Here is a 12,163-nt window from a genome sequence, read left to right on the forward strand (position 1 = left end):
CTTGGAGAGGAGAAGGAGCCCCTGGCAGAGGATGAAAGGCGGCGAAGAGACTGGCACAGCCTGGAAGGTGGTGAAGAGTAGTCCCTGGCAGAGCGTGAAACACAAAGAAAAACAGAGACCCTAGGGACACTTCTGCCTGCATTGCTGTGGGCTGGACTGCATGACCCTCAGGGGTCCCTTCCAACTTTCACGGCCTTATGGATTCTAATGCTGGTTTGCAGGCGCTGCTGCCACGCCATGCTTGTTTTGGCGTGTTGCTCTGATAGACGCCCCTATTCCCTCAGGGGCGTTTAATGGCGCAGAGAAGCACCAGAAGCCTGTTTACATCTGCACCTGCCCTCCAGGGGCAAAGCCGTTTGGCTCCAAGCGCACATTCAGGGGGGTGGCGGCTGACGCGATTTGAGCGTCGCTTTTCAAGGCGAGAGGGCGCAAGCTTTGGGTTTGTTTTTTTTGTGTGTGTGTGTTTGTGTCGTGGGGGGGGGTGCTTTTAAATTCAAGGCTTTTCCTCACGCGGTGAAACCAGAGCACGAGCTGAGGCCTGGGGCTTATAATAATAGCAGTAAAATTTTATTTATATCCCGCCCTCCCCAGCCGAAGAGCGGCTAACAACATCTTTAGCTTGCCCCATTTCCAACGCCCCTCACGGCTAAAGCCGCCATTTTACAGCTTCACTCTTCTCCCCCTTCTAACACCTCCCCCCTCCCCGGCGTGGGTGACGTCACGCGCACGTCCTCCCTCCCTCCCTCCCTCCCACGTATGCAAATGAAGCCCGTGGTTGAAGCGGCGGCGGCGTAGTTGCCCGGATGTTGGAGGCTCCTCCCCTTTGCTGTCGACCGTTCGTGCTTCGGTTCCCCTGTCTCTCTCTCTCTCTCTCCCTCCCTATCTCTATCTTTCTCTCTCTCTCTCTTTCCTCCTCCTCCTCCTCCTCCCCCTCCCCTTCCGCGAGGCTGCGGGTCAGCGCGAGCCCACTGCGGCGAAACCGTCGTCGGCAACAACCACAGTAATAATAATAATAAAAAGGAGGGGCGGCGGCGGCGGCGGCGGCTCTTGAGGCAGCGCTTGCGAAGGGACCGAGCGGCGGAGGAGCGTGAGGGAAAAGAGGCGGAGGAGGAGGAGGAGGAAGGAGAAGAGGAGGAGGAAGACGACGACGAGGAGGAGAAGAAGAAGGCCGGCACTCGGCGGTGGATTCGGCTGCGGGGAGGAGGCTCTCGACAACCCGCCACCATGGTAAGGAGCTTCGCCGGCGGCCGCCGCCCCCCGCCACCTGCAGGCCCTGAGGGGATCCCGTTCTCAACCGACCGCGGAGGGGGGAGGGGAAGGGAGCGAAGGCGGCGGCGGCGAGGAGCTCTTCCTCTCCCCCCCCCCCCCCCGCCGCGAAAGGAAGGAAATGAAGCGCCCCCCCCGCCCCCGCTTTCGGTGTGGTATATATATATATATATATATACATGAAGAGGCGCAATCCGCTCTCTCGCTTCCTCCATGTCAGGCCTTCTCTGAGACCCCCCCCCCCTCTGGTAGAAGGCTTACCCGCCCCCCCCTCACCCACCCGCCAGAAGCCCCCGTATTTCCCCACTGGCTTAGCGACCTCCTTTCCGCATCTCAGCGAGAGGCGCCTTCGGTGTCCCCCCCCCTCAAAAAAACACCCCGACACCGCACCCCAAACCCTCCCCGCAAAAGGGAAAAATGACACCCCCGCACGCAAAAAACCCAGGACCTCGTGTGTGTGTGTGTGTGTGTGTGTGTGTGTTTCTCTCCTATCTCTCCCCGCCCCCCCCTTTACTAACAGTGGCTTTCCTGCTTTTCCGGTAGTTGCCTTCACCCAGCGGTGACCTCTCTTTCCCTGCAGTGCCCCACCCCTGGCAAAGAATTCGTCTCCTCAATATGTGCTGTATTACTTTAACCTCCCCCCCCCTCCCCACGCACACACTTTTCACGCGTTAGTTTTCTCCCCTCCCCTCCTGCGATTGCTTTCTTGAAAGCGCCCCTCTTTTCTGTTCCCAACTCCTCCTCATCTCCCTGTAAAAGGAAAAAATCCTGCAAATTTTCTTCATCCCACGCAGCTCCTCTTGCGTATTCGCATTGCTTGCTTCGCAGCAGCGGCACCCCCCCCCCCGCCCTCCTCTGCAACCTTTTCTACCTTGTATAGTTCGCTGTCACCTACTAGGCTCCCTTTCTTCTTGCTTCCCACCTCGCATGTGTGTATATGCCTGTATGTATGTATGCTCACACAGCGATAGGAAATCTGGCACACGGCATAACATGATCCTGCCCCTGTGCCCCGAATAACAGCCACGGTTATGGGTGCTTGGTGAAAACAGATGGCGGGACTCTGTATTTCACCCACAAGCATGCTTTGAAGCCACTGGAAGAATTTGCTTTTCTTTTAAGTGTGCGCGTGTGTGTCTCTTTTTAATCACCCCAACTGGTAGTGAAGAGGGTGGTTAATGGGTAACTAGTTTCAGGTGGTTAGCTATGCTAGTCCGTTGCAGCAAAAATGGTTATTGCAGCATCTCGTAGATTTACATATTTACTATGGCATAAGCTTTCATGGACTAGGGGCCACTTCATCAGATGTGTAACGAAGGCTGCAATCCTGTGCATGTTTAGTTGGGGATAAGTCCCATAGAGCACAGTGAGACTTGCTTCTGAATAAGATTGCTTTATAAATCAATATCAAATCATCTTGACTATGTGTATATTCAGCCTTATGCTATGCATGCCTGCTTGTTAGTATCACTGTGTTCCATGGAATTTACAGCCAGGTAAATGTGCCTAGGATTTTGCATAGGATCCTGCCTTTCTCAGTAGCTGTCTTAACTGTTTTGCCCTGTAGCATTCACAGACTTCACAATATTCCTTTATCCCATTTTAATTCCATTACCTGAACTTCCACATAGTGAAAACTCCTGGATTTGTGTTGTGCTGTAATGAAATGTGTTCATAATTTTTCATTTCCTGGTCAGATTTATATTAATTTCTTCTTGCAGTTGCCTCTACCTGTCATATTCCTTTCCCTTTACTGTCCACAAGCAACCATAGAGAAAGGTCATTCTAATTTCATTTGAAGCCTTGAACTCATTTCCAAAATAATTACTGTACTAAAGTGTCATATTATTCAGTTGCCTTTCAAGCATAACCTGCACAGCAATTTTTATTACACTTTTTATGTAGCCTTCATTAATCTAGACTACACTTTACCTCAGTATCCTCATTATAATTGTCCCAACAGCATAATTTCCTCGTATACACCACCACAAAAATAATCCCCATTCACTGATCTTTCTCAGTGGTCCCTGAACTATACAGATAAACCCCCTCTTTACTAACCTTCTGCTAGGTGCTAATAAACAGACATGTTCTCACCATTTAATGCATTAGCCAACCTTTCTTCACCATAGGAATGTGTCCTCCACTTGTACACATCCTCTTTCTACAAATTTTTATTTTTTAAAATTGTGACTTAAATTTGTTCAGGGGTCTTGTGCACCAAAACATAAAGGCAGGATTAAAAAAAATTAATATTTTTCTAGTGTGCTGGTTGGTGTTTTTTGTGCTTTTTTGCTGTGGTACAGCATTGTTTGATCTTCATATTTGAACTGAGATGCTACAATGCACATAGCCTTTGCACAAAGCATGCCTGATAATATGTATTTCAGATTCATTAAGTAATGTTAACTCCGGAATATAGGAGTTGATACGTCCATGAACATTCAGGTTTCAGTGGATAAGGAAGATGAGGTAGAAAGGAACTGCCTACCTAAAAATCATGGCGATCAAAATCTGCTGTTCACTGCTATAAAATTAATCTAGTAATACTACTGCTGTAGTATTTTATGTCAACACTAGGGGTGTCTCCTGCTTGCTGCTAGTGCCAAGAATCAACGCCCTTTTCTACAAACATTTGTTAGCTTAAATTATCTATTGCCTTTTCTTTTGTAACAAAATATGTTTTTTTGGGGGGGGGTAGACTTGGAAAAGGTTTATGCCATAGCTTGATTTTTGTAATATGTCAGTTGCTTAAAATCTTTCTTATTTGTAGCTTGTGTGTACTATATCTTCAAGGCTGAAATGGTTGTATATTGTGAATTAGAAATGTGTGTCAGAAAAACACAGTATTAAGGTGAACTGTTTTAAAAAGTGACTTAAAATGTGAGCCATTTGTTGAGCATAATTCAAAATAGTTGCAAGCTACAGTCTTTAACAAGCATGTACTGTTTTTTATTACCTAAACAAACAAGCAAAAAAAACCCCAAGGCTTCAATCCTAAGTATGTATGCGTGAAAGTGTTTGCAATAAGCGATTTCAACTAAGTTGTACTCATAATAGATCCATTGACATCAATAGACAAGTTACTTAAATACATTGATTTCAGTAGGTCTACTTTGAGTATGGCTAATTTTGGATACCATCCAATTAAAGTTAATCAGATTTTGTTGTTAGTAAACCTGGTTTGGATAGGTTGTTAAAAAGAACTACTTAAGAATAAATAGTTTTGAGGGGTTTCATTATAACAATTTGCATTTCACGTTCAAGTAAACTCAGAGCGGTTCATAATCGTTTTAAGAATATTCTGGTGTGCAGATTTCTCTATTTTATGAAATCTGTATCATTACGTTACAGGATTGTTTTGGAATGTTAATTGCTATTCATACTTAGCTAAGTTTCAGGTATTTCTATGCAAGTGGTGATAAATCTGGTTAAGAGATGAATAGTTGAAGCCTTTAGTTTTCATGGGGTCTACCAGAAGAATTCCACTTTTAAATCCTGATTGTTGCCTGTTAGATTATTCAAGCATATGCGTCTTAATCCAGGGATTAAGCACACCCAGGAGTTGTGCTTGCCCAACAGGTTTTTGGTCTTAAAACAGCAGACTTCCTTGCCCTACCGCAAACTTATTTTTTGAAATAAATTGTCCCTAATAGAGTAGTACAAAGCAGCCTGTTCACACAGAAGTGGCATTGTGGTTCCCTTGATTGTCACAACTCTCACTACTCCACCTGCAGGCCTGGCAAACCATTTAAAAGGGATTCCATGGGCAGTTGATGGACATGCTTATTATTTGAGAAGTGCTGCACTTCATTCATACATAATTTTATTTGTATGCTGACTTTTCAGAGTTGAAACCTGCTCAAGGCAGTTTACAACATGTACAAATTACGTAATTGCAATCATAAAAAGAAGTAATAATAAGCAATAAATAAAACAGCAAAAAGCACACAACCAAACTGAACAATTTCCACCTAAATCATAAGAACAAAAATAAAGATCCCAAAATTATTACCAATAGAATTCGTTAAATAATATCCCAGCCCAAGAGTCTGTTTAGCAGCCTCAGCTTCTGCAGCTAGAGTGAGGTGGGAAAAGGCCTACAAGGCAGGGAGCAGGTCTTCAGATCTCACAGCCGTGATGATACATAAATTATAAAGCATCTTTATATATTTTGTAGGCATATATACTGTACACTTGCTAATTTTGGGCCTCTATACACTTTTGCTGCATTCACTTTTTATTTGTAGAGAAAATGTGCATTTATTATGCAATCTTCTCTTATTAAGTTTCTGTTGCTAGGATACCATATGTTACCATCGTTCAGGTTGCAATATTTTGTATTTCACCAAACTTTTGACTGAGATTAAAATCTGTGACCGAGATTATGACTCCCATATTCATGTGCTGGCTGTGGAGGGGATTCTCTCCAAGGACCGTGAACAAGAACATCTCCCTGCAGAGGGCTTGTCTCGACAGACATTTCCTAGCCTGAGCTTCACCAAAATGTCCCTGGGACCAAGATGAGAGTGACTCTGAGGCCCACAACACATTGCTCAGGATGGACAGTCAGGCCCACAAGATGGCTGCTGAGTTTATTGAAACTGACACTGACTTCCTTAGGCCTCGCCAAAGCTTGGACTTGGCTGAGAACAAGGGTCTCCATCTTCCTTCTGGAATGTGGAGAGGAGGCACAGTCAATCCTGTGCAATGCTTTCCCCACAGGTCAATCAAAGTCCCTCTTCTGTAGTAGCCTCTGTAGTATAATCAGTTCGTCCTCAGCTTTTGAGATTGTGGCCTGAGTCCACCTTTGAAGAGAGCATTGACTATAAACCCTTGACCAGAGCAGAGTTTAGAAGTAATGTAATACCTATTAAATAAGGCTTAGTCCTTGATAGTACTAAATAGCCTCACAGTTCATGGTTTGTGGGAGGAGAGTCTGAAACCCTGGAAAACCACTACTGCCAGTCAGAGTGGACAATAATGAGCTAGATCAATCAAGAGTGAGTCAAAAGACAGCTTTTTGTGCTTCTCCTTGATAGCGAACTTTGCTAGTGCATTGTGTGGCTGGAGTGTTACCTTCTGGATCTTTTATGTGATGTCACCAACGACGAGGGACAAGCTCTTCCCTTGTTCCCCTTCTCAGGAGCTTTCGAATTCCATCTTTTAATCAAGCAAGCAATACTCAAGAGACTATGTACTGTATTGCTCCATTTCAGTATGGATAATTTTAAGTACCTAACTTTTAGAGCAAGCATCCTGGAGAGGGAAGTGATGGAGATAATGTGCTGTGAAGTTACTACAGGCACATATCCACACCCTGGCCCTGCAATACAGAGAGGTTTTTGGAGAAGAAAAGAAAAATACTGAAGGAGATTGTGAACTTCCCCATTTGGATTAACCACAGTTTAGTGTTGCATCGGACCCTAAACTACTGTATTTGTTCTTGTATAAGACAATGTTTTTTGCTAAAAAATTTTATCAAAATTCAGGGTTGTCTCATACGTGGATGGTGAATGCACAGGTGTTTTCTTTCTTTTTTTTATTTTAAAAAAACTACTTACCTTCCCATGGCTGCTGTGAAAAAGCTGCTGGGACCACCATCCCTTTCACTTACCACTTCCGCCAACCAGGCGCTGGCGGGGGTTGCTAAGCTGGTGCTGGTGATTTGAATATTTAATAAAATATCAGAGTTCTTCTGTTTGATATTTAGAATACTGATTTCTTAATTTGGGGTTAAAAAAAATAGAGGTCACCTTATACGCGTGGGCATCTTATACACATAAAAATATGGTAGCTAATGTTGATTGTAGTTAGTCAAAACCAGCCAGCTTTGTAAATTGTGGTTTGTTTTTCCTACCCAGCGTTAAGCATTATTTGCAGTTTCTCCTTATTCAAACATTATCATCATCATCATAAATAACAATAGTAAATAATAAACAACAAATTTATTTCTACCCCACCTTTTCCCCTGATGGGACTCAAGGCGGCTTACTGGTTAAAGCAAAAACTGCTTAAAACATAGCAAAATCAATAAAAAAATGTAATTAAACAAAATCATTAAAATACAATTAAGCATCACAACAAATTGAGGTTAGTAAAAATGAAAGCAAACAATTCAGAGCTCCTCATGGCTGCACCAGAGGAGAAAAAAAACTGCAAGAGCCGGAGTCCTACTGCAGTTTGTCCTCATTTACCCTGAAGCACCACATTAGTCCATGTGTGCAATTAAGCACAAAATATGTGTAAAGTAAAACCTTGCACAAATTTACTGGCATATGCCAGTTGTCGGCTTATTTAGCCCCCCCCCCCATGTTATTACTTCATATTTAATCAATATATTTCTAATCAAGAAGCTTCCAAGAAATATTAATTGAACAGCTGTAAGGGCAGTTCAAATACCATTAGATAAAGAAATACAGTGGTACCTCGGGTTACATATGCTTCAGGTTACAGACTCTGCTAACCCAGAAATAATACCTCGGGTTAACTTTGCTTCAGGATGAGAACAGAAATTGTGTGGCAGCAGCGCAGCAGCAGCGGGAAGCCCCATTAGCTAAAGTGGTGCTTCAGGTTAAGAACAGCTTCAGGTTAAGAATGAACCTCCAGAACGAATTAAGTATGTAACCAGAGGTACCACTGTAATTAAGAACAGGAGAATAAGCTGTATCTTTCATAGTGTTTCTTATGGCCCATCATTTTGAATTTCCGTTTATCAGTAAACATTAAAAACCTCAAAGACGCATATCTTTTAAAATGTGAGCAAAGTGGGATTAGTGTTTCTAAGCGGAGTTGTTGTTTGGATCACATGTACATGCATTAATAACTTTAATAGGGGTATATGTTCACTTTTCTGTTACGTCCATTGTTGGCAGATTTGCAAATAAGTAATCAGTACTGACCAGCTTTTGAAATTCCTCCATTTCAAGTATGCCATGAGGCATCGTGGATTGAATTAAATCAAGGCAATTTAAATCAACAGGGGGGAAATGCCAATTTAAATAAGTGATTTTAATCATGTTTCCTGTTGATTACTTCATATATTTCCTAAGCAGCGGTGCAAATTGAATATTAAGCCATACTAATTTACAGTTAAATAGAGTATTACTTATATTGTTTCTTTCACCACAGTCTTGCGTGTCACACTATATATATTTTGCAGGTTTTCCTTTTCCCTTTTTTTTCTTTTACAATAGAAGGAATGGGCAGAAACTAGTGTGTGTATAGACTTCTGTTTGCACAACAGGAATTCACTTCTTCTCCTGCACTGCCCCAAAATCTGTTAGAGTAGATGTTTAGGGTTTGCGAGGACTGTAGGAGAGATGGGAGGACTGCAAAGTTCCATTGAGCAAACAGAAGTCTGTTAAGCTCACTTGTAGACAGTGTTGTATGCAACCCAGTGTCTTTAATATATATATTTTATAAAACTTTATTAACACGAATAGCCTTGACAGTTTGAAAGATGGGAAGTATGGGAATATAGGAACCTGAATCTTGGATGATGTTACCTTCTTTTCAATATTTTTCATTTCTGCTTCACTTTGCCTTAGCCTAGCCTCATAAAAAGAAGGTGGCAAACAAGAGATAAAATGCCCATGACTGATAGTTCTTTGGCAGACAGGTTGATTTCATCAGGTGGAAATGAAATTCTTACGTTTAGTAAGTACAAGCATAAATATTCATATCTGAGAAATTGACAGACTGATTCAGCTTTTGCACACAAAAGCTTTCTGTGTAAGAGGCTAACATGCTTTTATAGATATGATTTGATAATTAAACAAATTATTATTTAAGATAAACTTGGTATTTATTTTTTATAAACTGATTTTTTATATAGAGAAAGTCTTGCTTCTTGTTCAGTTTGTTTTGATGCAACAAGGGGATTTCTGGACAGGCAAAAGAAACCTAAAATCCATTTGGACTCTTGGAAGTAGTTTCATGCTTTTTTGGACCGGATCTGTGTTCTATACTCTGTGTATAACTTTTTACTAATAGCAGTAGTAATTGTATATATGAACAAGCTGTTATTGTTCCTTAATTCTGACTGTATGTGATTATTCATAAATCTTATCCAAAGTCATTTTTGACAGTTTTTATAATACTAGAGGTTTACTACTAGTGACACTTAGGTTTGGGGGGAAATAAATGCTCAATAAAGTTCCCTAGTTAGTCAGTGGGCATCAATTTTAACTGCTATGGCTTTATGGAATACTGTTTCATGAACAAAGGCATAATAGGTGTGTAGCAAGTTATCACTAGTAATCTCTCTGGTTTTTCCAAGGTCTGGTTAACTAGTGACCAGATTTTGCTTCCTTTCTTCTCCCTTTTATATGATTTAGGTTTTCTTAATTGTCTGCTGAAGTGTAAAGTTAAAGGGACCCCTGACCATGAGGTCCAGTCATGACCTACTCTGGGGTTGCGGCGTTCATCTCGCTTTATTGGCTGAGGGAGCCGGCGTACAGCTTCTAGTCATGTGGCCAGCATTACTAAGCCGCTTCTGGCAAACCAGAGCAGCGCACGGAAACACCGTTTACCTTCCCGCCAGAGCGGTATCTATTTATCTACTTGCACTTCGTGCTTTCAAACTGCTAGGTTGGCAGGGCTGAAGTGTATACTGTACTGCTAAATAGGTCCATTTCTGCGCTGTACCTTTTCTTTTGGCATGCTGTTATCTTGATAGTGCACCTGAGTTGGATAGCTCTTGTGGAACAAAGATGACATTTGGATGATTCCGATTTATAAGCAAATATTTGTGCTCATTGCTTCCAATTTAATATTAGAGGCACAACATTAGTAGCAAGCCTACTACTTTATAGCAGTTTTAGTGGTCCCCTGATTTACCTACATGATCATATATATATATATATATATATATATATATATATATATATACAGAAGATTTTTTTAAAAAAATCGCCATTCCCCCCACATGTCATCCAAAGCAATTTTAATAATGAACAAGTACTACAGATCCTGAAGAGAAAATACTGTTGCTACATAGCTTTAGTCTTTTGACTGGAAATGCTTGGAATCTATACTCTTCTTTATAGAAAATTATAAATTCTGCTTATGGCTGTGGTTTTGGAAGGGCGCTTATTTCTCATCAAGTATTAAGTTAACAGTATAAGAGTTGAAAATGCTAGTGTTCCTGTCCTTTTTTTATAATGTGACTGTTTTGCCTTAAAAGGTTTCATATATTGGTAATCAACTTTTCATAATGCCTTTGCCCTGGAGATTGTTTTGTGTTTGTCTTAATTCCAGTTAAGATAAACCCAAGTTGGCCTTGGATTTTGGTTTCCATTTTCTATGCTATCAACTTTAAAATTTAGGTGAAGTGCTTCTTTGCTATTTGATAATAAGGAATCAAACTTGCACCTATCTGTTGCAAATCATCTGGTGACCTTCAGATAGATTCCAACCCCACGTCTGCCCACTCCTCCTTTAGAAGATGAATTGAGCTATGGCAGTATCATAGTCCAAGCTGGATTTTTAATAATGCTACTGTTTAAATGTCTGTAGAGAGGGTTAAAGCATTTTCCTCTCCCTTAACCACTAAGCAAATGAAATATTCCAGGTGTGTCTGCTCTATAAAAGTGGAGTTATTATATATTCTTTTTAGAGTTCATGGATAGGACCCAAAATTATGCTGCAGGCAATGAAGGGTTGTTGTTGTTGTTTCTTTAGTTTAGTACAAGTATTTTCTTTAATTGCTTGATTTCCAACATACTAGTATGCATCTGTGTTTTGTACTTTTTGATGTAACATCTGAAAAGGTAAGAGATGCTTCTCTCTGCTGTAATATGTGTGGACCTGACATGTTTTGGATCAAATCCTTATCATTCTCATGAAAAGCAAAGGATATTTTAGGGAATAAATCTCATTTCAAGTGACTGGAGTATATTCCTTTCGTCTAAGAGTCAGGCTGAATTTGTATCTTTAAAGAGAAATTAACATATGTATTTTTTATACAAACTTGTGTCATGGAGCTGTGCTGATACCTCACAATGCCCCTGCTACTGACACACACCACTTAGCATTCTGTGTCTCAGCTGATTGTGGCTATCTCCCATTTCCTCTGAATGCTACAAGATCTGTACGTATTTCTGTTACTCTGAACCATAAAACTTAATAGACTCTTGCAGCCTGCCTGACCTCTGGTTCCTTTTAGACCAAAGAAGAGAATCTCTGGCTCTGCTGGTGGTGTTGGACTACATGTTCTATCACTCCTCTTCAACAGCCCTTCTGGCTGCAGCTATTGAGCGTTGAGGTTCTGATAATATCTGGAAGACCACAGATTTCTTAACTCCTAATATAGACCCCCAACCCACTTGGTGAAAGTGAGATCTGACGATAGAAAACTATGGAGAAATCCAGGAATTTAGTGTAGTTATGAGAGAACAGCAGAGTCTTCCCACCCCACATTACCATACAGAAAGTAGCAGCACACACAGACTGTCTCTGGCTTTCACTGTGAACCTGACAGTTCCCCCACTAGACTATTAGATAAGTTGTTTTCTTAACTCCAGTCCCTCAGCCTTGGAAACTTACAGATGATTGCTGCACTGTTTTGGAGAAACTCAAACATTATCTGTCTTTTTAATTTTCCATTCTGATAGGCATTCAGTCACCCAAGTCTGCTACTAGAGCAGTGGTAGGGAACCTCTGGCCTGCAGGTTTAATTTTGTCAGGCAGTGGTCCTAATTTGCCTGTGAGGCTGTTTTCCCCAAATCTCACCATTTGCCCCACACCTTACGTGATACACTTCCAGTTGGTCCTTGGCAAGTTAGAATTGCAATGCATTTCCAATTGGTCCTTGGCATGTTGGAATTCTTGTAAGTGCCAGCTAGCTGCCGATGGATCAATCTGTTCCCTGCCCCTGATGCCCCTACCAGATTTA

General features: G+C 41.7%; 1 protein-coding gene across 5 annotated transcripts in view; it reads left to right on the forward strand.

Moving 5' to 3' along the window:
• Nucleotides 1-269: 269 nt before the first annotated feature.
• The window catches only part of PPP3R1 (protein phosphatase 3 regulatory subunit B, alpha), a 38,439-nt gene continuing 26,545 nt past the window's right edge, over nt 270-12,163 (forward strand). For 3 of the 5 annotated variants that reach the window (XM_083435488.1, XM_083435489.1, XM_083435490.1), the window contains exon 1: nt 797-1,227. In XM_083435488.1, the coding sequence (XP_083291614.1) occupies nt 1,225-1,227 (3 nt within the window). In that variant the 5' untranslated portion in view covers nt 797-1,224. Of the gene's footprint in view, nt 1,228-12,163 lie in introns of all 5 variants that reach the window. The other 2 variants (XM_083435487.1, XM_083435491.1) reach the window with 2 other exon arrangements.

The sequence above is a fragment of the Podarcis tiliguerta genome (genome assembly GCF_965153285.1).
Source record: "Podarcis tiliguerta genome assembly, chromosome: 3".
Classification (NCBI taxonomy): Eukaryota; Metazoa; Chordata; class Lepidosauria; order Squamata; family Lacertidae; genus Podarcis; species Podarcis tiliguerta.